The following is a 22,933-nucleotide window of genomic DNA, read 5'->3' as shown; positions in this document are numbered from 1 at the left end:
GCAACATGGTTTCAGCCAAAAGGAAAACCGTGGTTCACTGGTCTACTGGAGTTTTTTGAAGTGGTCATAAAAAGGCCTTGACAAGTTTCCACACGAAAGGCTTTTAAGAAACTTAAAATGGGTTGGCAGATATGTCATGGCAAGAAAACTGGCTAATAGCAAATAAAGGAGAGAAAGTAAACATTTTTCTGTCTGTACAGAGCTCTGCACGCAGTAAGTGCTCAATAAATATGATTGATTAGTGCTCTGAAGCGTTGGGGAAGAGATGAAAGAATGAAGTTTTCGGAAAATATTCCAAGCAGCGGAATGAAGTAGGAGCTGGATGGAGATGGAAGACACCGGAGGCAAGGAGAATGGGGAAGAGGCTGATTCGGTAACCAAGCCAAAACATGGCAAACAGTTGGACTGCAGTGGATTTCTCATTCATTCATTCACTCATTCAATCGCATTTATTGAGCGGAGCACTGTACTAAGCACTTGCGAAGTACAAGTCGGCAACATCTAGAGACGGTCCCTACCCGACAACGGGCTCACAGTCTAGAAGGGGGAGACAGACAACAAAACAAAATATGGGGACAGGTGTCAGGTCATCAGAATAAATAAAAATAAAGCTAGATGCACATTATTAACAAAATAGGAAATATGTACAAGTAAAATAAATAGAGTAATAAATCTGTACAAACATATATACAGGTGCTGTGGGGGGGATGGGGAGGAGGAGAGCATCACAGTTGAAAACGCCGTCGATTTCCCGGTCCAGAAAACTCGCAACTTTGGTGTCTCCTTTGACTCCTCTTTCACCGCTCCCATTCAATCTGTCCTAAAATCCACCCATTCCTCACTACCCGCCATGGTCAAGCAAACTGCCCCCCTTCCAGGCTGGATTCCCACATTAACCTCATTTCTGGGACCTCACATAACAGCTACTGAGATCATGTTCCTTAAACACCTTTCAGAATGTATCACTCCATGCCTCTAAAACCTCAAACAAGCATCCACTTTACTTCACAATAAACACAAATCTAACAATTGGCTTCCAAGTTCTCTACCACTTACCTCTCGCCTATCTACGACCCTCGCCACCGAAGCTTCATTCTAGCTCACTTTCTTTGCTCCTCCCAAGGAAATCATCTCCTGTCTTTTCTTTTCCTTTTTAACTTTCATTCATTCATTCAATCATATTTACTGAGCGCTTACTGCGTGCAGAGCACTGTACTAAGCGCTTGGGAAGTACAAGTTGGCCACACCTAGAGACGGTCCCTACCCAACACAGTCTAGATCTGTTAAGTGCTTACTATGTGCCAGGGCACCGTACTAAGTGCTGGGGAGTTGGACACAGTTCATGTCCAACGTGAGGCTCACGGTCTTAATCCCCATTTTGCAGATGAGGGAACTGAGACAGAATAATAATAATAATGATGATGGCATTTATTAAGCGCTTACTATGTGCAAAGCACTGTTCAAAGCGCTGGGAAAGGAAGTGACTTGTCCAAGGTCATACAACAGACAGTTGGCAGAGCTGGGATTAGAACCCAGATCCTCTGATTCCCAGGCTTGTGCTCATCATTCATTCAATAGTACTTGTTGAGCGCTTACTGTGTGCAGAGCACTGTACTAAGCGCTTGGGAAGTACAAATTGGCAACATATAGAGATGGTCCCTACCCAACAGTGGGCTCACAGTCTAGAAGCATCCCACTGGGACAAGGTGTTTCCCGACACACTTGCGAACTGATCCCCCAACTTCCCGACCGGATTCTCCTCGGCCTCTCCAATACGCGTTAACCCATTTGGCTAGTGCTCAACTTCTCCCAGTTTGTTTTATCGTTTGCAGCGGCTCTCACACTCACAGAAATACTGAACATCTGAAAATGTAGGGCCCCGTTACCCCGGGGGCGACCAGTACCAGACGTCACCTCTGTTTCTGCCTCCACCCAGGGGCAGTGGGTGACGGTGGCGGTGACAGGACAGAATTTTCAACCACGTTTCAACACAATTTGTTTTGACAAATCAACCCTGACAAGGAGGGAGAGACGGGCAAGGTTAGCCAAGTGCGCGGGCTGGGCTGTAGACGGAGAGAAGCGAGGTGAGGCCGGAGGGGGCAAGGTGATGGACTGCTTTAAAGCCGGTGGAGAGGAGTTTTTGTTTGATACAGAGGTGGATGGGCAACCCCTGGAGTTTTTTGAGCAGCGGGGTGACATGCCCTGAACATTTCTGCAGAAAGATAATCCGGGCAGGGGAGTGAAGTAGGGACTGAAGAGGGGAGAGGCAGGAGGTTGGGCGGTCAGAAAGGAGGCTGATGCAGTAATCCAGTCAGGATAGGACGAGAGAATGTATTTCCACTATACACCGAGTCCCAAGTTCCCCTAAAATTTGAGAAGTCCATTCTTGCGAAACCTCACACTAAGGAACACTTGTGCTAGAGTACGCTCCTATCCCGATGCCACATGTTTGCCCCAAAAGAGAAGCGGTGTGGCTCAGTGGAAAGAGCAGGGGCTTTAGAGTCAGAGGTTATGGGTTTGAATCCCGGATCTGCCACATGCCTGCTGTGTGACCTTGGGCAAGTTACTTAACTTCTCGGAGCCTCAGTTACCTCATCTGTAAAATAAGGATTAAGACCGTGAGCCCCACGTGGGACAACCTGATCGCCTTGTAACCCCCCAGCGCTTAGAACAGTGCTTTGCACATAGTAAGCGCCTAACAAGTGCTATTATTATTATTATTCAATAATGAGGAAGATTATTGCTGATTCAATCTCTCATCCTAACCTGACTGGATTACTGCATCAACCTCCTCTCCCATCTCCCATCCTCCTGTCTCTCCCCACTTCAGTCTATACTTCACTCTCCTGCCCGGATTATCTTTGTACAGAAACGCTCCGGGCATGTCACTCCCCTCCTCAAAAATCTCCAGTGGCTGCCTGTCAACCTACGATCTCCCATCCTCCTATCTCTCCCCGCTTCAGTCTATACTTCACTCTCCTGCCCCGATTATTCATTCATTCATTCAATTGTATTTATTGAGCGCTTACCGTGTGCAGAGCACTGTACTAAGCGATTGGGAAGTACAAGTTGGCAACATATCTAGACAGTCCCTACCCAATAACGGGCTCACAGTCTAGAAGGGGGAGACAAGACAACAAAACAAAACGTGGACAGGTGTCAAGTCGTCAGAACAAATAGAATTAAAGCTAAATGCACATCCTTAACAAAATAAATAGAGCAGTAAATATGTACAAGTAAAATGAATAGAGTAATAAGTCTGTACAAACATATATATAGGTGCTGCGGGGAGGGGAAGGAGGTGTTTTTCATATTTCATCTTCATATTTCATATACGTGCGTATGTATGTACAAAGCAGCAGAGCATCGTGGATAGAGCACGGGCTTGGGAGTCGGAAGGTCAAGGCTCCTAATCCTGGCTCTGCCCCTTGTAATCCTTAGGGAAGTCACTTCACTTTCTCATGCCTCAGTTACCTCTTCTGTAAAAAGGGGATTGAGATTACGGGGCAGGGCCCGTGTCTGTTGGTATCCATCCCAGCGCTTAGTACAGTACCTGGCACACAGTGAGTGTTTTAACAAATACCAAGATGATTCTTACAAATGTACAGACTTACGGCCAAGAAGAGACTTGGGTTCTAATTCCTGCTCTGCCACTTGTCTGCTGTGTGACCTTGGGCAAGTCTCTTCGCTTCTCTATGCCTCGGTTCCCTCCTTGGCAAAACGGGGATTCAATAGGTGCGCGCCCTCTTACTTAGAATGTGAGCCCCATGGGGATGGGACCTGACTGTCGTCTCTCTACCCCAACGCTCTGTACAGTGCTTGGCACACAGAAGCTCTTAACAAATGTCACAATTATTATTGTTATTATATGCAGGCATAAACGCTCCGGGCATATCACTCCCCTCCTCAAAAATCTCCAGAGGCTGCCTGTCAACCAACGAATCAAGCAAAAACTCCTCACTCTCGGCTTCCAGGCTGTCCGTCACCTCGCCCCCTCCTACCTCACCTCCCTTCTCTCCTTCTCCAGCCCACCCCGCACCCTCCGCTCCTCTTTCGCCGCTAATCTCACCGTGCCTCGTTCTCACCCGTCCCGCTGTCGACCCCCGGCCCACATCCTCCCCCTGGCCCGGAATGCCCTCCCTCCGCACATCCGCCAAACTAGCTCTCTTCCCCCCCACTTCAAAGCCCTACGGAAAGCTCACCTCCTCCAGGAGGCCTTCCCACACTGAGCCCCTTTTTCCTCTCCTCCTCCCCACCCCTCCGCCCTACCTGTATATATCTGTACAGATTTATGACTCTATTTTACTTGTACATACTTACTATTGCATTTGTTAATGTTGTGCATAGAGCTTTAATTCCATTTGTTCTGACGACTCTGACACCCGTCCACGTGTTTCGTTTTGTTGTCCGTCTCCCCCTTCTAGACTGGGAGCCCGTTGTGGGTAGGGACCGTCTCTATATGTTGCCGACTTGTACATCCCAAGCGCTTAGTCCAGTGCTCTGCACACAGTGAAGCGCTCAATAAATACGGCTGAATGAATGAATGAGGAATACCAAACCTATATAAGCTTGTGCCGTCCGAAGTTCATTTCCTAAATTGCGTTCTAGCCAAATCACATATTAAAAAACACGCTTTACGGCAGAAACGAGCGTACTTTCCCAAGTGCTCAGTTCAGGATGAAACACCCAGTAGGTGTTTAATACTGACGGACTAGAGGCTGGAGGAATTGGGGGGCAGTCAAGTATCATCATCATCATCATCAATCGTATTTATTGAGCGCTTACTATGTGCAGAGCACTGTACTAAGCGCTTGGGAAGTACAAATTGGCAACATATAGAGACAGTCCCTACCCAACAGTGGGCTCACAGTCTAAAAGGGGAAGACAGAGAACAATACCAACACCAAAAGAGAAAAAGCTCAGGACGATGTTGGCTTTTCTCTGTCGCACTCATCGATCCGGGACATTTACTGCGGGCACAGCCCTCTTCAAAGTGCTTGGAAGAGAACAACAGTGTTAGAAGATCTGATCTCGGCCTTTAAGGGGCTTTTTTTTTTTAAATAGGGGAATTAGAACCCAATTTTGGACAGGAGAAAAAAGGGAAAGACGGGTCTCTGGGTGAGTAAATGCTTCGTAGAGAACACGGTGAGAAGGTGAGCTCGGAAGGAACGGAGAATGTGGAACTGAGAATTTAAGCTGGGGTGTAGTGGGAGAAGATAACGACGCTAATAATGATGATTATGATAGTAATTGTTAAGCACTTCCTTGTGGCTTAGTGGCCAGAACACGAGCCTGGGAGCCCGAGGACCTGAGTTCTAATCCTGCTCTGCCCCCATGTCTGCTATGTGACCTTGGGCAAGTCAGCCCAACTGCAAAATGAGATTAAAATGGGGGACACTGGCCAAACTGATTGAACTTGTCAAATCAGGGCTGTCCGTCTCTCCCCCGCTTAACCCCAGTGCTTAACAAGTACAATAATAATTAATTATTACTATATGTCAAGCATTTTTCTCAGCACTGCTTAGATACAGGGTTATCAGTTTGGACATAATCCATCTCGCTTGGGACTCACAGGCTAGGCAGGAGGGAGTAGGATTTAATCCTCATTTTACAGATAAGGAAACTGAGGCACAGTGACAAGAAGGAGCAGAAGCGGAAGGAGAAGAACCAATGTGGTGTAGTAGAAGCGGCGTGACACAGCAGGCGCCTGGACGGCAGAAGAACCTGGTTTCTAATCCTGGCCAGTCACTTCGCTTCTCTGTGCCTCAGTTCCCTCATCTGTAAAACGGGGATTAAAAGGGTGAGCCCCACGTGGGACAACCCGATTACCTCGAATCTACCCCAGCGCTGAGAACACTGCTTGGCACATAGTAAGCGCTTAACAGCTACAATAATTACAATTATTATCCTATAAGAAAGTGAATAAAGTAAGCGCTTAACGGATACAATAATTACAATTATGATCCTATAAGACAGTGAATAAAGGAAGCACTTAACAGATACAATAATTACAATTATTATCATATAAGAAAGTGAATAAAGTAAGCGCTTAACGGATACAATAATTACAATTACGATCCTATAAGAAAGTGAATAGAGTAAGCGCTTAACAGATACAATAATTACAATTATTATCATATAAGAAAGTGAATAAAGAGAAGCCCTGGGGGTCAGACCCCGCGGGCCAGGGAAACCTTTCTTGGCCACGTGAATATTTCTGTATTTTTACGTCCGTATCTGTTACTTATTTATACTAATGTCTGTTTCCCCTCTAGACTGTAAGCTCTCTGTGGACAGGGTTGTTGCCTTGGGCTCTCACAGGAGTTTTTTTAGTCCACTGTTCCTCACGGAGAGTGAGCTCCGTGGTATAAAGGAGCAGCATGGCTCAGTGGAAAGAGGCCGGGCTTGGGAGTCGGAAGTCGTGGGTTCGAATCCCGGCTCCGCCACTTGTCAGCTGGGTGACTCTGGGCAAGTCACTTAACTACTTAAAAAACAGCGTGGCTTAGTGGAAAAAGCAGGGGCTTGGGAGTCCGAGGTCATGGGTTCTAATCCCGGCTCCGCCACTTGTCAGCTGGGTGACTTTGGGCAAATCACTTCACTTCTCTGGGCCTCAGTTCCCTCATCTGTCAAACGGGGATGGAGACTGGGAGCCCCACGTGGGACAACCTTATCACCTTGAATCTACCCCAGCGCTTAAAACAGTGCATGGCACATAGTAAGCGCTTAACAAATACCATCATTATTATTATTATTCTCTGGGCCTCAGTTCCCTCATCTGTCAAACGGGGACTAGGACTGTGAGCCCCACATGGAACAACCTGATACCTCTGTTTCTATCCCAGCGCTTAGAACAGTGCTTGGCGCATAGTAAGCGCTTAACAAATACCATCGTTATTATTATTATTATTCTCTGGGCCTCAGTTCCCTCATCTGTCAAATGGGGATGGAGATTGGGAGCCCCATGTGGGCCAACCTGATTACCTTGAATCTACTCCAGCGCTTAGAACAGTGCATGGTGCCTAGTAAGTGCTTAACAAATACCATCATCATTATTATTATTATTCTCTGGGCCTCAGTTCCCTCATCTGTCAAATGGGGATGGCGACTGGGAGCCCCAGGTGGGACAACCTGATTACCTTGAATCTACCCCAGCGCTTAACTTCTCTGTGCCTCGGTTCCCTCAACTGTAAAATGGGGATGAAGACTGTGAGCCCCGTGAGGGACAACCTGATCACCCTGTAACTTCCCCAGCGCTTAGAACAGTGCTTTGCACATAGTAAGCGCTTAATAAATGCCATCACTATTATGATTACATAGTAAGCGCTTAACAAATCCCATCAGTATTGTTCTTTGGGCCTCAATTCCCTCATCTGTCAAATGGGGATGGAGACTGGGAGCCCCACGTGGGACCACCTGATCACCTTGAATCTACCCCAGTGCTTGGAACAGTGCATGGTGCATAGTAAGCGCTTAACAAATACCATCATTATTATTATTCTCTGGGCCTCAGTTCCCTCATCTGTCAAATGGGGACTAGGACTATAAGCCCTTCGTGGAACAACCTGATACCTGTTTCTATCCCAGCGCTTAGAGCAGTGCTTGGCACATAGTAAGCGCTTAGCAAATACCACCATCACTATTATTCTTCTTCTCTGGGCCTCAGTTCCCTCATCTGTCAAATGGGGATGGAGACTGGGAGCCCCAGGTGGGACAACCTGATTACCTTGAATCTACCCCAGCGCTTAACTTCTCTGTGCCTTGGTTCCCTCAACTGTAAAATGGGGATGAAGACTGTGAGCCCCGTGAGGGACAACCTGATCACCTTGTAACTTCCCCAGCGCTTAGAACAGTGCTTTGCACATAGTAAGCGCTTAATAAATGCCATCACTATTATGATTACATAGTAAGCGCTTAACAAATACCATCATTATTGTTCTTTGGGCCTCAATTCCCTCATCTGTCAAATGGGGATGGAGACTGGGAGCCCCACGTGGGACCACCTGATCACCTTGAATCTACCTCAGTGCTTGGAACAGTGCATGGCGCATAGTAAGCGCTTAATACCATCATTATTATTATTCTCTGGGCCTCAGTTCCCTCATCTGTCAAATGGGGACTAGGACTATAAGCCCTTCGTGGAACAACCTGATACCTGTTTCTATCCCAGCGCTTAGAGCAGTGCTTGGCACATAGTAAGCGCTTAGCAAATACCACCATCATTATTATTATTATTCTCTGGGCCTCAGTTCCCTCATCTGTCCAATGGGGATGGAGACTGGGAGCCCCAGGTGGGACAACCTGATTACCTTGAATCTACCCCAGCGCTTAACTTCTCTGTGCCTCAGTTCCCTCAACCGTAAAATGGGGATGAAGACTGTGAGCCCCGTGAGGGACAACCTGATCACCTTGTAACTTCCCCAGCACTTAGAACAGTGCTTTGCACATAGTAAGCGCTTAATAAATGCCATCACTATTATGATTACATAGTAAGTGCTTAACAAATACCATCATTATTGTTCTTTGGGCCTCAATTCCCTCATCTGTCAAATGGGGATGGAGACTGGGAGCCCCACATGGGACCACCTGATCACCTTGAATCTACCCCAGCGCTTGGAACAGTGCATGGCGCCTAGTAAGCGCTTAACAAATACCATCATTATTATTATTCTCTGGGCCTCAGTTCCCTCATCTGCCAAATGGGGATGGGGACTGGGAGCCCCACATGGGACAACCTGATCGTCTTGAATCTACCCCAGCGCTTACTAAAGTATTATGGTGTTATGATATTTTAGTACTATAATAATAATAATGATGCTTTGCACAGAACAGTGCTTGGCACATAGTAAGTGCTTAATAAATGCCATTATTATACTAGAATATCGTAACACCATAATACTCTAGTATTACTATGTGCTTACTATGTGCCAAGCGCCGCCCTAAGCGCTGGGGAGGTTCCAAGGTGATCAGGCTGTCCCACAGGGGGCTCACAGTCTTCATCCCCATTTTCCAGATGAGGGAACTGAGGCCCAGAGGATAATAATAATAATAATGGCATTTATGAAGTGCTTACTATGTGCAAAGCACCGTTCTAAGCGCTGGGGAGGTTACAAGGCGATTGGGTGGTCCCATGGGGGGCTCACAGTCTTCATCCCATTTTCCGGATGAGGGAACTGAGGCCCAGAGAATAATAATAATAATAATGATAGAATTTATTAAGTGCTTACTGTGTGCTTACTTACTTAGAAAGCACCGTTCTGAGTGCAGGGGAGGTTGCAAGGTGATCAGGCTGGCCCAAAGGGGGGCATCACGGTCTTCATCCCCATTTAGCAGATGAGGGAACTGAGGCCCAGAGAATAATAATAATAATAATAATAATAATAATAATAATAATAATAATAATGGCATTTATTAAGTGCTTACTATGTGCAAAGCACCGTTCTAAACGCTGGGGAGGTTCCAAGGTGGTCAGGTGGTCCCACGGGGGGCTCCCAGTCTTCATCCCCATTTTCCAGATGAGGAAACTGAGGCCCAAAGAATAATAATAATAATGATGATGACGGCATTTATTAAGCGCTTACTACGTGCAAAGCACCGTTCTGAGAGCCGGGGCGGTTGCAAGGTGATCGGGCTGTCCCAAAGGGGGGCATCACAGTCTTCATCCCCATTTTCCAGGTGAGGGAACTGAGGCCCAGAGAATAATAATAACAATAATAATAATAACAATAATAATAATAATAATAATAACAATAATGGCATTTATTAAGTGCTTACTATGTGCAAAGCACCGTTCTAAACGCTGGGGAGGTTCCAAGGTGGTCGGGTGGTCCCACGGGGGGCTCACAGTCTTCATCCCCATTTTCCAGATGAGGGAACTGAGGCCCAGAGAAGTGAAGCGCCTGGCCCGGAGTCACCCAAGCGGCGGGGCCGGGATTCGAACCCAGGACCTCGGACTGCCAAGCCCCGCCGCTTCTCCACCGCTAGGCCGTGAGTACTCCGCGATTAGCCCGGTGGTGTTCCGCCATTACGACACGACAGGCGGTGTGGGCCCGCCGCCGTCGGCTGGGCACCGTCTCGACATGTTGCCAACTTGGACTTCCCCAGCGCTTAGCACAGTGCTCTGCACACAGTAAGCGCTCAATAAATGCGATTGATTTACAGTGGGGGGGGGGGGGACGGGCCTCACCGATGGGCTTGTGGAGGCGCATGAGGCGCAGGTAGGGCCGCAGGGGGCGGGGCGCCCGGCCCACGATGGCGGCCGCCGACAGGCTGAGGGGCCGCCGGGGCCGCGGCCCGCCCGGGGGGGACACCACGGGCCGCACCGACACCATGGCGGCGGCGGCGGCCCGGGGACAACGGCTGACTCCCGCCGTCAGCAGCCTCAGCGACAGCCCCGGCCCGCGCCATCTTAGCATGGCTTCTTCCCCGCGGCCAGACCGGATGTGACGTACCGCACTCCCGCCTCCGCCGAATACGCGTGCGCGGGCCGGTTGGCTCCGGGGAACCCAGCGCGCATGCGCACACGCCCCCCCCCCTCCTCCGGCGCGGAGTTCTTTTCGGAATACGCACGCGCGGGCCGGTTGGCTCCGGGGAACCCAGCGCGCGTGCGCACACGCTCCCTCCCCCTCCGGAGAGGGGCACTTGGCGGAATGCGCATGCGCGGGCCGGTTGGCTCGGGGGGGCCTAGCGCGCATGCGTACACGCCCCCTCGCTCCTCCGGAGCGGGGCACTTTGTGAAGTACGCATGCGCGCGCCGGTTGGCTCCGGGGAACCCAGCGCACATGCGCACACGCTCCCTCCCCCTCCGGCGCGGAGCTCTTTTCGGAATACGCATGCGCGGGCCGGTTGGCTCCGGGGAACCCAGCGCTCATGCGCACAGGCTCCCTCCCCCTCCGGAGCGGGGCACTTTGTGGAGTACGCATGCGCGGGCCGGTTGGCTCCGGGGAACCCAGCGCACATGCGCACACGCTCCCTCTCCCTCCGGAGCGGAGCCCTTTGTGGAATACGCATGCGCGGGCCGGTTGGCTCCGGGGAACCCATCGCGCATGCGCACACGCCCCCTCCCTCCTCCGGAGCGGAGCACTTTGTGGAGTACGCATGCGCGGGCCGGTTGGCTCCGGGGAACCCAGCGCACATGCGCACACGCCCCCTCCCTCCTCCGGAGCGGGCACTTTGTGTAGTACGCATGCGCGGGCCAGTTGGCTCCGGGGAACCCAGCGCTCATGCGCACACGCTCCTTCCCCCTCCGGAGCGGGGCACTTTGTGGAGTACGCATGCGCGGCCAGGTGGCTCCGGGGTACCCAGCGCATATGCGCACACGCTCCCTCCCCCTCCGGAGCGGGGCACTTTGTGGAATACGGATATAACTCTTCTGCTTCTAAAGTTTTTCTCCCCCTTTTAGACCGTGAACCCACTGTTGGATAGGGACTGTCTCTATCTGTTGCCAACTTGGACTTCCCAAGCGCTTAGTACAGTGCTCTGCACACAGTAAGCGCTCAATAAATACGATTGATTGATTGGGATACGCATGCGCGGGCCAGTTGGCTGGGGGGACCCAATGCACATGCCCACACGCTCCTTCCCCCTCCGGAGAGGGGCACTTTATGGAGTACGCATGCGCGGGCCGGTTGGCTCCGGGGAACCCAGCGCACAAGCTCCCTCCCCCTCCGGAGCGGGGCACTTTGTGGAATACGCAGGCGCCAGCCAGTTGGCTCCGGATAATCCAGCGCACATGCGCACACGTTCCCTCCCGCCGCCTCCGGCGCTAAACCCTCTGTGGAATACGCATGCGCGGGCCAGTTGGCTCCTGCTAGCCCAGCGCACACGCTGCCTCCCCCTCCGGCGTGGAGCCCTCTGTGGAATACGCATGCGCGGGCCAGTTGGCTCTGGATAATCCAGCGCACATGCGCACACTTTCCTCCCCCCCTCCACGCCTTCCGCCTCCTCTGACGCTAAGCCCTCTGTGGAATACGTATGCGCAGGCCAGTTGCGCCCCCCACCCTGGTAGTCCAGCGCACATGCGCACACGCTCCCTCCCCGCACGCCGCCCTCCTCCGGCGCGGAGCCCTCTGTGGAATACGCATGCGCAGGCCAGTTGGCTCTGGTTAATTCAGCACACATGCGCTAACGTTCCCTCCTCCCTTCGGCGCGGAGCCCTTTGTGGAATACGCATGCGCGGGCCAGTTGACGCCGGGCATCCCAGCGCACATGCGCATACGCTCCGGAGCCCTCTGTGGAATACGCATGCGCGGGCCAGTTGGCTCTGGTTAATTCAGCACACATGCGCAAACATTCCCTCCTCCGGTGCGGAGCTCTTTGTGGAATACGCATGCGCCGGCCAGTTGCGCGCGCGCGCGTCCGTCTCCTCCCCCCCGCCCCCGTGGTCCAGCGCACATGCGCACACGCTCCCTCCCCCCACGCCTCCCGCCTCCTCCGGCGATGAGCCCTCTGTGGAATACGCATGCGCGGGCCAGTTGGCTCCGGCTAACCCAGCGCACATGCGCACACGCTCCCTCCCCCTCCGGCGTGGAATACGCATGCGCGGGCCAGTTGGCTCCCGGTTGGCCAGCGCACATGCGCACACGCTTCCTCCCCTCACGCCCCCCCTAGAGGCCAAAGCCGGGGGTGCAGAGGCGGGCCTGCTGTCGTTGGACGGGATAATTCACTTATTGAGCGCTTACTGTGTGTGCACAGCACTGGGCTAAGCGCCTGGAAAATATAATTTGGCAACAGGTAGACACAGTCCCTACCCAACAGCGGGCTCACAGGCTAGAATAACAATAATAATAATAATAATAATAATGATGGCCTTTGTTAAGCAGTTACTATAATCATAACAATAATAAATAATAAAGTTGGTATTTGTTAAGCGCTTACTATGTGCCAAGCACTGTTCTAAGCGCTGGGGTAGATACAAGGTGACCCACGTGGGGCTCACAGTCTTCATTCCCATTTTCCATATGAGGGAACTGAGGCCCAGGGAATAATAATAATAATAATAAATGATGGTGTGTGGGATAGCGGCTCCCTCTACCCACCAAATCAGAGTCCAGGTCAGGATCAGAAAGAGTCTTTATTCTTTCTCATGAGAAAGGTCACTACCCCCGTCGCTCAAACAGCATCAGCCGGGGAGTGCCCTTTCTCATGAGAAAGAATAAAGACTCTTTCTGATCCTGACCTGGACTCTGATTTGGTGGGTAGAGGGAGCCGCCATCCCACACAGTTTGGGGGCTCGTCCGGGATCCTCTCCGAACGGGGAAAGCCTTCCTTGGCCTGGGCTGACTGGCAGGACGTCCCGCTGAAATTTTCAGTGGCCCTCGGTCTGGCCTGGGAAGAGCTCTCCCCTGACGAGAAAAGACCCGAGGAGAGACCAGAGCCGGGATGAGAAACAGCCAACGGGGGCACGACGACGGTTACTCGTGGGAACGAGTATACCTTTTTTGATAGACACGGGCGCTACCCGATCGTCTCTAACCAAACTGCCGATTGGGGCCAGTATCGGGAAGTATCGGGAAGGAAACCATTATGATCTCGGGGGTGAAGGGGGAGAACTTCCCTGTCCCTGTTACAAAGACCTTAGAACTAGAATACCTAAGGTCACGTAAGTCTGTGCACAGGCCCAGATGGGATCTGGGTGACCGGGCAGGGTGGAGAGGCGGTCCTGTTGAGGCTCCGGAGTTGGACTCCAGCCAAGAGCACAGGAGAGAAAAGAGCCTTCTCCACCCGGGGCGGTCCTGATTGAGTCTGTTTGAGCGACGGCTCCAGGCAAGAGCACAGGAGAGATAAGAGCCCCAGCTTCCCAGAGGGTCGAGTGGCATAGGCCCCATTAAAGGTACCCAGATTCGAGTATTGGGATGAACCTCCAAAATATGGAAAAATTATAGAATACATTCTATTGATGTTTGTTTCCCCCCCCTCCCCAGTCTAAGTCGTAAACCTGTTGTGGACGGGGGAGGTCACTGTTTATCTGTTTATCGTTGTACGTGTTTTTGTAAGTGCTTGGTACCGTGATCTGTGCACGGTTAACGTTCTCTAGATATTAGAAAGTGATGGGAGTGTCTGTTTGACTCGAGGAAACAAAGGTGGGAAAATGGGAAAATCTCAGTCAAAACCGAGTGGTGGGAAGTCCCTCCTGGAAATTCCGGAAGGCAGTCCGATGAACTTCCAAAGTACAAGAGAAAAGGGAAGAAATCAATTATACAAATTATTATTAAATAATTAAATATTACGGCCTAACTTGGGCTGGCACCCACCTCGGAGGAAACGTCTTCTGGCCAAAGTACGGATCCTCCGAGGACTGGGTTTGCCAAGAATTGAACATCTATGTAATTATGAGGGAACCCCGGAATGATGGGGAAAGTGTGAATGCCGCAGTCTGGTGGCTGTCGGTGGGTAAAGTTGTGGTGAAGGAAATAGATGAGAAGAAAGATAGAGGGGCGAAGAAAGAGAAAAACTGGCATACCAAAGTGATGTTGTAGACTCTAAAACAACAGGAAAAGCAAAGAAAGATTATGATACAAATCATGCAGACAACGGCAAAGTTGATTATGATTTGTTATGCCAGCGGCCAGCAGGGACATATGAAAAGAGAGTGTCCTCAGCGGGAAAAAGAAAAGAGTTTTATGCACATGAAGGAAAAGGGAAGAAAGAAAAGGGAAGGTGAAGCAATTGCAGTTGAAGGAAATTGTCTGCTCAGGCATCTACACCCCGAGAAGCAGGTGTCCCATAAGTGGGGAATGAGGGGTGGAGAGATTGCCTTTGAAGGAAATTGTATGTGTATGAAGCTTAGAGTAAGTGTGTGTGAAGAAAGAAGGGACAGGAGAGAATTTTAGTAATTCCTTTGTGAAGGAGAATATAGAGCAAGTCCACCCTGAGTCCTTGATAAATTTGAGGGTGGGCAGAGAAAAACAAGATTATACCTTTTTTGATAGACACGGGCGCTACCCGATCGTCTCTAACCAAACTGCCGACTGGGGCCAGTATCGGGAAGGAAACCATTATGATCTCGGGGGTGAAGGGGGAGAACTTCCCTGTCCCTGTTACAAAGACCTTAGAACTAGAATACCTAAGGTCAAACTTCTGGGGAAAATTCCTGATCACACCCAAAGCCGGGGTAAACTTGTTGGGAAGGGATTTGATCATCCGGATGTCTATCCGGCTCATCCCGATGGGGTCCCAGATTGTTCCCCAAAGGGTATTATTATTACGAGAGGAAGATAAGAATCGAATTGATCCAAGGGTCTGGGCGGGATCTCAAGATCGGGGAAAATTGAATATCCCCCCCTTGAAAATTAAGCTACGGGAACCGGGGACTCTGGTCAGAGTAAAACAGTACCCCATCTCACTTGAAGGAAGGCAGGGCCTTCAGCCCTCAGATTCTGGTTCTGCAATATATTGATGACACTGATAGCCGGACCAAAGAGGGAGGGTGTGAGCAAAACTTCTGTCGAGCTTCTAAATTTCTTGGGGGACCGGGGACTGAGGGTCTCCCAGAAAAAGATGCAATTTGCGGAAAAAGAGGTGAAATATTTAGGCCACCTCATCAGCGAAGGTAGCAAGAAACTGGATCCAGCCCGAATTTCCGGAATACTCCAGATTCAGCTCCCCAATACTGAGAGAATTGCGGAAATTCCTGGGACTGGTGGGCTACTGTAGGTTGTGGATTGATTCCTATGCAACCCTGACAAAAGCATTATACCAACACTTGTTAGAGGAAGAACCGGATATCATCCTCTGGGATGAGGAGGGTAGGAGCAGTTTTAATGGGTTGAAAGACACCCCGAGGTCACTCCCTGTGCTGGCGTTACCCTCGCTGGAGAAACCTTTTCATTTATTCATTAGTGTGGACGGAGGGGTGGCTCTGGGAGTGTAAGGCCAACAACGGGGGAAGCAGTGGAGGCCGGTGGCTTTTCTTTCCAAGATCTTAGATCCAGTGGCTCAGGGGTGGCCTACCTGTGTGCAGGCTGTGGCCACCACGGCCATCATGGTAGAAGAGAGCCGGAAACTGACATTTGGGGGCAGCCTGGTTGTCAGTGTTCCTCATCAGGTCAGATCTATTCTAAATCAGAGGGCTGGGAGATGGTTGACAGATTCAAGGATCCTCAAATACGAGGCCATTCTACTCGAAAGAGATGACCTGATACTCTCCCATGACACTAATCAGAACCCAGCCGCATTCCTGGTGGGAGGACCTGATGTGGAGCTTAAGGAAGGGGGACATAGTTGCATGGAACTGATTGATTTTCAGACAAGAACCCGAGAGGATCTACAGGAGTCTCCCATCCCTGACAGTGTCAATTTGTTTATAGATGGCTCTTCCCGAGTGGTGGAAGGGAAACGGAGGAATGGCTATGCAATTATCGATGGAGACAAAACGGCTGTGGTAGACCTGGGTGAACTTCCCAATCCTTGGTCAGCTCAGACCTGCGAATTATATGCACTAAGTCGGGCCCTGAAACTCCTGAAAGGCAGAGAAGGGAATATCTATACAGACTCCAAGTATGCCTGGGGAGTCATACATGTATTAGGAAAAATTTGGGAGGAAAGAGGCATGATCAATAGCCAGGAAAAAGAGTCAGCCCACACCACTCTATTATAACAGGTATTGAAGGATTTACATCTACCCAAAGCCCTGGCTGTAGCACATGTAAATGGCCACCAAAAGGGAAGCTTTTTCGAGGCTAGAGGGAACCGTCTGGCTGACTAGGAGGCAAAAAGGGCTGGAGAACTCGGGCAGAGAATGACCGACCCTATATTGGTCCTGATTCCTATGCTGTTTCCTTCTAATTTGAAGCCTGTATCCCTATCGGAGAAAGAGGCAAAGGGGGCCCAAGATTTGGGAGCCCAGAAGGATGAGCAGGGGAGGTGGGTTCTCCCAGACGGAAGGAAGGTCCTTAATGAAGCCACAACAAGACAGGTATTACAGCACCTGCACCAAGGTAGCCATTGGGATGTCCAGAACCTGTCCGATGCAGTACTGGTAAAGTACATCTGTCCTGGTATTTATACACTCGCCCGGCAGACAGTCGATGGCTGCATTATTTGTCGAAGGACAAATAAGAACACCCAGCGACGCCGCCCTTCGGGAGGTCGGCCTCCAGGAATTCGACCATTCCAGAGCATCCAAGTGGACTTCACCGAGGTGGCCCCTGTGGGTAGGCTGAAATACCGATCGGTGGTAGTGGATCTCCTCACGCCTGGGTGGAGGCCTTTCCCCTGGCTCAGGCCACCGCTACTGCGGTGAGTAAAGCCCTCTTGGAACAAATCATTCCCCGATATGGATTGATAGAGAGAATTGACTCAGACCAAGGAACCCATTCCACTGCTTGGGCCCTCCAGTCTTTGATGAAAGCCTTAGAAGTGTTCTGGGATTTGTATACTCCCTGGCACCCTCCCTCCTCAGGCAGGGTGGAAGGGATGAATTGGGAAATCAAGAAACAGCACACCAGGTTGATGATAGAGACACGACTCCCCTGGACAAAATGCATACTATTAGCTCTCCTCCGCATTAGGACCAAACCCCGCAGGGATATAGGATTATCCCTATATGAACTTTTATATGGTCGCCCCTACCCAGCTAGACTGTCCAAAGATAGATTTCTGAAAGAATATGTACAGTCTCTGTCGAGCTATTTGTTTTTCCTACAGAGGGAGGGGATTATCGTTCAAACCCCTCCGATGGGATATCCTGTACATAAGTTCCAGCCTGGCGATTGGATCCTCATTCGGGCGTGGAAGGAGGAGAAACTGATGCTGATCTGGGAAGGCCCGTTCCAGATATTGCTCACCGCAGACACAGCAGTGCGGACTAAAGAAAGAGGCTGGACTCATACTAGAGTGAAGGGACTTGTCCAACAAACTTTAGAGTGGACAATTGCCTCCTGCGATCCTGACCGTATGAAGACCACCATCCGGAGAGGACCCGGAGAGACGGATATCCCTTGGGAATAAGAAAGGACTGGTAACCCCAATTTTCCTCTTAACAGGGGCTGCCTTGATCATCAGGACCCAGAGACTGCGGACTTTATGACCCCCGAAGGTTACCTCCAGTAGGGACAGTGGGTTCTGGGAGCTCGGTTTGGTTTGCCTTTTGTGGTTGGGGGTATATTTTTAATGTACCTGTACCTTAGGAATTGTAACTCCATTAGGCAGGACACTTCTCCTCCTTCTGGAGCAGATGTGACGAGTCCTGGTGGGACCATGTGGGCAAGTGTGAGTGGAAAGAGTCCCAACAGTTGTGGAGATGCCAGTATGATTCCACCAGTGGTGTCTTGGGAGGACCCGTAGGGGACAAAACCGTGCAGAACTACTACCCCAGGCCAAATTACAACAGGACCCAACTATTTGGAGAGGAGAGGGAACAGCTTCATTAATTATAAGGGTCATTAACAATAAGGGTCATTATTGGATCTGCATCCTGACCGCATATACACACCTGCCCGCAGATTGGTCAGGTAGCTGTTATATTGGCTTAATTAGACCAAAATTCTTTCTCCAGCCGGGGCAGGAGGGAAATCACTTAGGACAATAATTTAAAAGATAGGAGAGAAAAGAGGTCTCCCGATACTTCGTTAACAAGTACTGGGAACACAAATGGGTGGGGAGACCAGTGGCCTCCGGAAAGAGTAATAAGGACCTACGGTCCGGCCATGTGGGCTCAGGACGAGAGTTGGGGGTACCGAACTCCGATTTCTGTGCTCAACTGGCTAATTAGACTCCAGGGGATTTTAGAAATTATTACTAATCAAATGGCGAGAGCCCTTGGTCTGTTAGCAGAACAAGCCACTCAAACCAGGGAGACCATCTTACAGCATCGGCTGGTTTTAGACTATTTATTAGCAGCTGAAGGGGGTGTGTGTGGAAAATTAAACCTGTCAAACTGTTGTCCAAAAAAAAAAAAAAAAATGATGACAATGGGAGGGTGGTCATGGAAATAGCTCAGGAAATAAGGAAACTAGCCCATGTTCCTGTGCAAACCTGGGAGACTCCTTTTGATACCTCATGGATGTCTTGGTTTGGAGGCGCCTGGTGGAGACAAGTCTTATGGTTCTTGCTTCTCGCTATAAGTGGAATAATACTCCTTCTTATTTGTCTGCCCTATATGATGAAATTAATCACTAGGACACTACAGAGCTCAATCCAAAAAAATGTTGCAAGTAACGGGGAATGGAGGAATTAAAATTATGATCATGAGAGCACAAGGATGGATCCCTTTAAATACTATGGACCCATCTGATTCCGATGAACATCCTCGGGAAGAAATGATCGAGGAGGTGTATCAGCAATGGTGTGAGGAAACTTCAGGGAGGATAAAAGAAAAAGGGGGGATTGTGAGGGATGGAACCCAGTGAAGTTTCCTCATGAGACCCCAGGAGGGAAGGCAGAAGCTATCTCCCCGGGCCAGGCCGGGTTACACCAGATACGACAAACCGGAAGGAGATAAAGGGAAAATAAAACAGCCACATTGCAGGACCTGTTTACAAAAAAACAGGACGCAGCTAACCGAAAAAACAGGATGCAGGTTAAACCGCAAGGCCACTGTCAGCCTTGTACGTGAGCGTGTGTTGCGTGCTAGCTGCCGCGATTAAATTGTACGCCCTAAGTATCCAGACAATGGAGAAAGGGGATAGTCGGTGGGAGGAAGAGGATGCGTTAGGGCTATAAAAATCAGCTTCTTACAATCAACAAGTGCACTCCCCGGCTGATGCTGTTTGAGCGACGGGGGTAGTGCCCTTTCTCACGAGAAAGAATAAAGACTCTTTCTGATCCTGACCTGGACTCTGATTTGGTGGGTAGAGGGAGCCGCTATCCCACACAATGGCATTTATTAAGTGCTGTGTGCAAAGCACTGTTCTAAGCGCTGGGGAGGTTACAATAATAATAATAATGGCATTTATAAACCGCTTACTATGTGCAAAGCACTGTTCTAAGAAATGGGGAGGTTACAAGGTGATCAGGTTGTCCCACGGGGGGCTCACAGTCTTAATCCCCATTTTCCAGATGAGGGAACTGAGGCCCAGAGAAGCGAAGTGACATGCCCAAAGTCACCCAGCTGCCACTTGGCAGGGCCAGGATTCGAACCCATGACCCCCCTGGTTCCAAAACCCGGGCTCCTTCCACTGAGCCACGCTGCTTCTCTGTGTGAATCAATCAATCAATCAATCAATCGTATTTATTGAGCGCTTACTGTGTGCAGAGCACTGTACTAAGCGCTTGGGAAGTACAAGTTGGCAACATATAGAGACAGGCCCAGAGAAGTTAAGTGACTTGCCCAAGGTCACACAGCTGACAAGTGACAGAGCCGGGATTAGAACCCACGACCTCTGACTCCCAAGCCCGGGCTCTTTCCACTGAGCCACGCTGCTTCTGTGTGTGCCAAGTGTGTGCTTCTGTGTGTGTAGTCAGAGGTCATGGGTTCAAATGCCGGCTCTGCCAATTGTCAGCTGTGTGACTTTGGGCAAGTCACTTCACTTCTCTGGGCCTCAGTTGCCTCGTCTGGAAAATGGGGATTAAGACTGTGAGCCCCCCGTGGGACAACCTGATCACTTTGTAACCTCCCCAGTGCTTAGAACAGTGCTTTGCACATAGTAAGCACTTAATAAATACCATTATTATTATTATTATTATTAAGCACTGTCCTAAGCACTGGGGGAGGATACAAGGTGATCAGCTTGTCCCACATGGGGCTCACAGTCTCTATCCCCATTTTCCAGATGAGGTCACTGAGGCCCAGAGAAGTGAAGCGGCTTGCCCAAAGTCACCCAGCTAAGTGGCGGAGCGGGATTAGAACCCATGACCTCTGACTCCCAAGCCGGGCTCTGCCCACTGAGCCACGCTGCTTCTCCCAAATGGAAATGGCCGGTCCGTCCAGCTCCTTTAACGCCCCGCTCCGCCCTGACTCCCCTTTATTATAATAATAATAGTTGTGGGATTTATGAGCGCTTACAATGTGCCAGGCATTCATTCATGCAATCGTATTTATTGAGCACTCACTGTGTGCAGAGCACTGTACTAAGCGCTTGGGAAGTACAAGTTGGCAACCTAGTCTTTTAGACTGTGAGCCCGCTGTTGGGTGGGGACCGTCTCTATATGTTGCCAGGCACTGTACTAAGCGCTGGGGTGGACCAAGGATGGACACATCCCTGTCCCACGGGGGGCTCACAGTCTTCATCCCCATTTTACGGATGAGGGAACTGAGGCCCAGACAAGTCAAGTGACGCGCCTTAATGGTAGCGTCAGAATTAGAACCCAGGTTCTTCTGATTCCCAGGCCCAGCTCGACCCACTAGGCCATGCTGCTTCTTCCCTGCCACGAGGACCATGGCGTCTAGCTGAGAACAGTGCTTTGCACATAGTAAGCGCTTAATAAATGCCATTATTATTATTATTATTATTATTATCTAACTGCTTCGACCAAACTGAAGCCACTCAGTGAAGGACTGGGTCCAACCTGACCATCTTGTATCCGCCCCGGTGCTTAATACAGTGCTTTTATTTTACTTTTATTTTTATGGTCTGTGTTAAGTGCTTACTGTGTGCCATTCATTCATTCATTCAATCGTATTTATTGAGCACTTACTGTGTGCCATTCATTCATTCAATCGTATTTATTGAGCACTTACTGTGTGCAGAGCACTGTACTAAGCGCTAGGGACGGACAAGTTGGCAACAAATAGAGACGGTCCCTACCCAACAGCGGGCTCACAGTCAGACACTGTTCTAAGTGCTGGGGTAGATACAAGGTAATCGGGTTGGACGCAGTCCGGGTCCTGCGTTCGAATCCCTGCTCCACCACTTGTCAGCTGGGTGACTCTGGGCAAGTCACTTCACTTCTCTGAGCCTCAGTTCCCTCATCTGGAAAATGGGAATGAAGACTGGGAGCCCCCGGGGGGACAACTTGATCACCTTGTCTCCTTCTAGACTGTGAGCCCATTGTTGGGTAGGGACCGTCTCTATATCAATCAATCAATCAATCGTATTGAGCGCTTACTGTGTGCAGAGCACTGTACTAAGCGCTTGGGAAGGACAAGTTGGCAACATGTAGAGACGGTCCCTACCCGACAGTGGGCTCACAGTCTAGAAGGGGGAGACAGAGAACAAAACCAAACATATTAACAAAATAAAATAAATAGAACAGATATGTACAAGTAACATAAATGGAGTAATAAATATGTACAATTTGAAAGCACTTAGAAAGCACTGTTCTAAGCGCCGGGGAGGTTACAAGGTGATCCGGTTGTCCCACGGGGGGCTCCCAGTCTTCATCCCCATTTTCCAGATGAGGGAACCGAGGCCCAGAGAAGTGAGGTGACTTGCCCAAATTGGCGGAGCTGGGATTTGAACCCAATCAATCGATCAATCAATCGTATTTATTGAGCGCGTACTGTGTGCAGAGCACTGGACTAAGCGCTTGGGAAGTCCAAGTTGGCAACATATAGAGACGGTCCCTACCCCACAGTGGGCTCACAGTCTAGAAGGGGGAGACAGACAACAAAACAAAACATGTTAACAAAATCAAATAAATAGAATAGATATGTACAAGTAAAATAAATAGAGTAATAAATACATACAATTTGAAAGCACTTAGAAAGCACTAAGCACTACTTAGAAAGTACAATTAGAAAGCACTGTTCTAAGCGCCGGGGAGGTTACAAGGAGATCAGGTTGTCCCCTGGGGGGCTCACAGTCTTCATCCCCATTTGACAGATGAGGGAACTGAGGCCCAGAGAAGTGAGGTGACTTGCCCAAATTGGCGGAGCCGGGATTTGAACCCGTGACCTGTGACCCCAAAGCCCGGGCTCTTTCTGAAGAGCCCCACTGAGAGGGCAGTTTCTGGGGAATGAATGGGCCGGATGCCAGGTGGGAGGGGGTCAGGAAGAGAACTGGAGGAGGGGAAATGGAGGCAGCAGATGTAATAATAATAATAATAATAATAATAA

The 22,933-nt window shown here is 50.0% G+C and overlaps 1 protein-coding gene across 1 annotated transcript in view; it reads right to left on the bottom strand.

Moving 5' to 3' along the window:
- COQ2 (coenzyme Q2, polyprenyltransferase) overlaps positions 1 to 11,037 on the bottom strand; it is a 55,190-nt gene extending 44,153 nt beyond the window's left edge. The window contains exons 1-3 of the mRNA XM_038758805.1: positions 10,904 to 11,037; positions 10,567 to 10,814; positions 10,184 to 10,459 (exon numbers count right to left, since the gene is read on the bottom strand). Coding sequence (XP_038614733.1) covers positions 10,184 to 10,459; positions 10,567 to 10,814; positions 10,904 to 11,037 — 658 coding nt within the window. The remainder of the gene's footprint in view (positions 1 to 10,183; positions 10,460 to 10,566; positions 10,815 to 10,903) is intronic.
- Between the last annotated feature and the right edge of the window lie 11,896 nt (positions 11,038 to 22,933).

The sequence above is a fragment of the Tachyglossus aculeatus genome, chromosome 17, assembly GCF_015852505.1.
Source record: "Tachyglossus aculeatus isolate mTacAcu1 chromosome 17, mTacAcu1.pri, whole genome shotgun sequence".
NCBI classification, from domain to species: domain Eukaryota; kingdom Metazoa; phylum Chordata; class Mammalia; order Monotremata; family Tachyglossidae; genus Tachyglossus; species Tachyglossus aculeatus.
The sequence above is the reverse complement of the archived record's forward strand: the minus strand, read 5'-3'. Positions and strand labels throughout refer to the sequence as shown.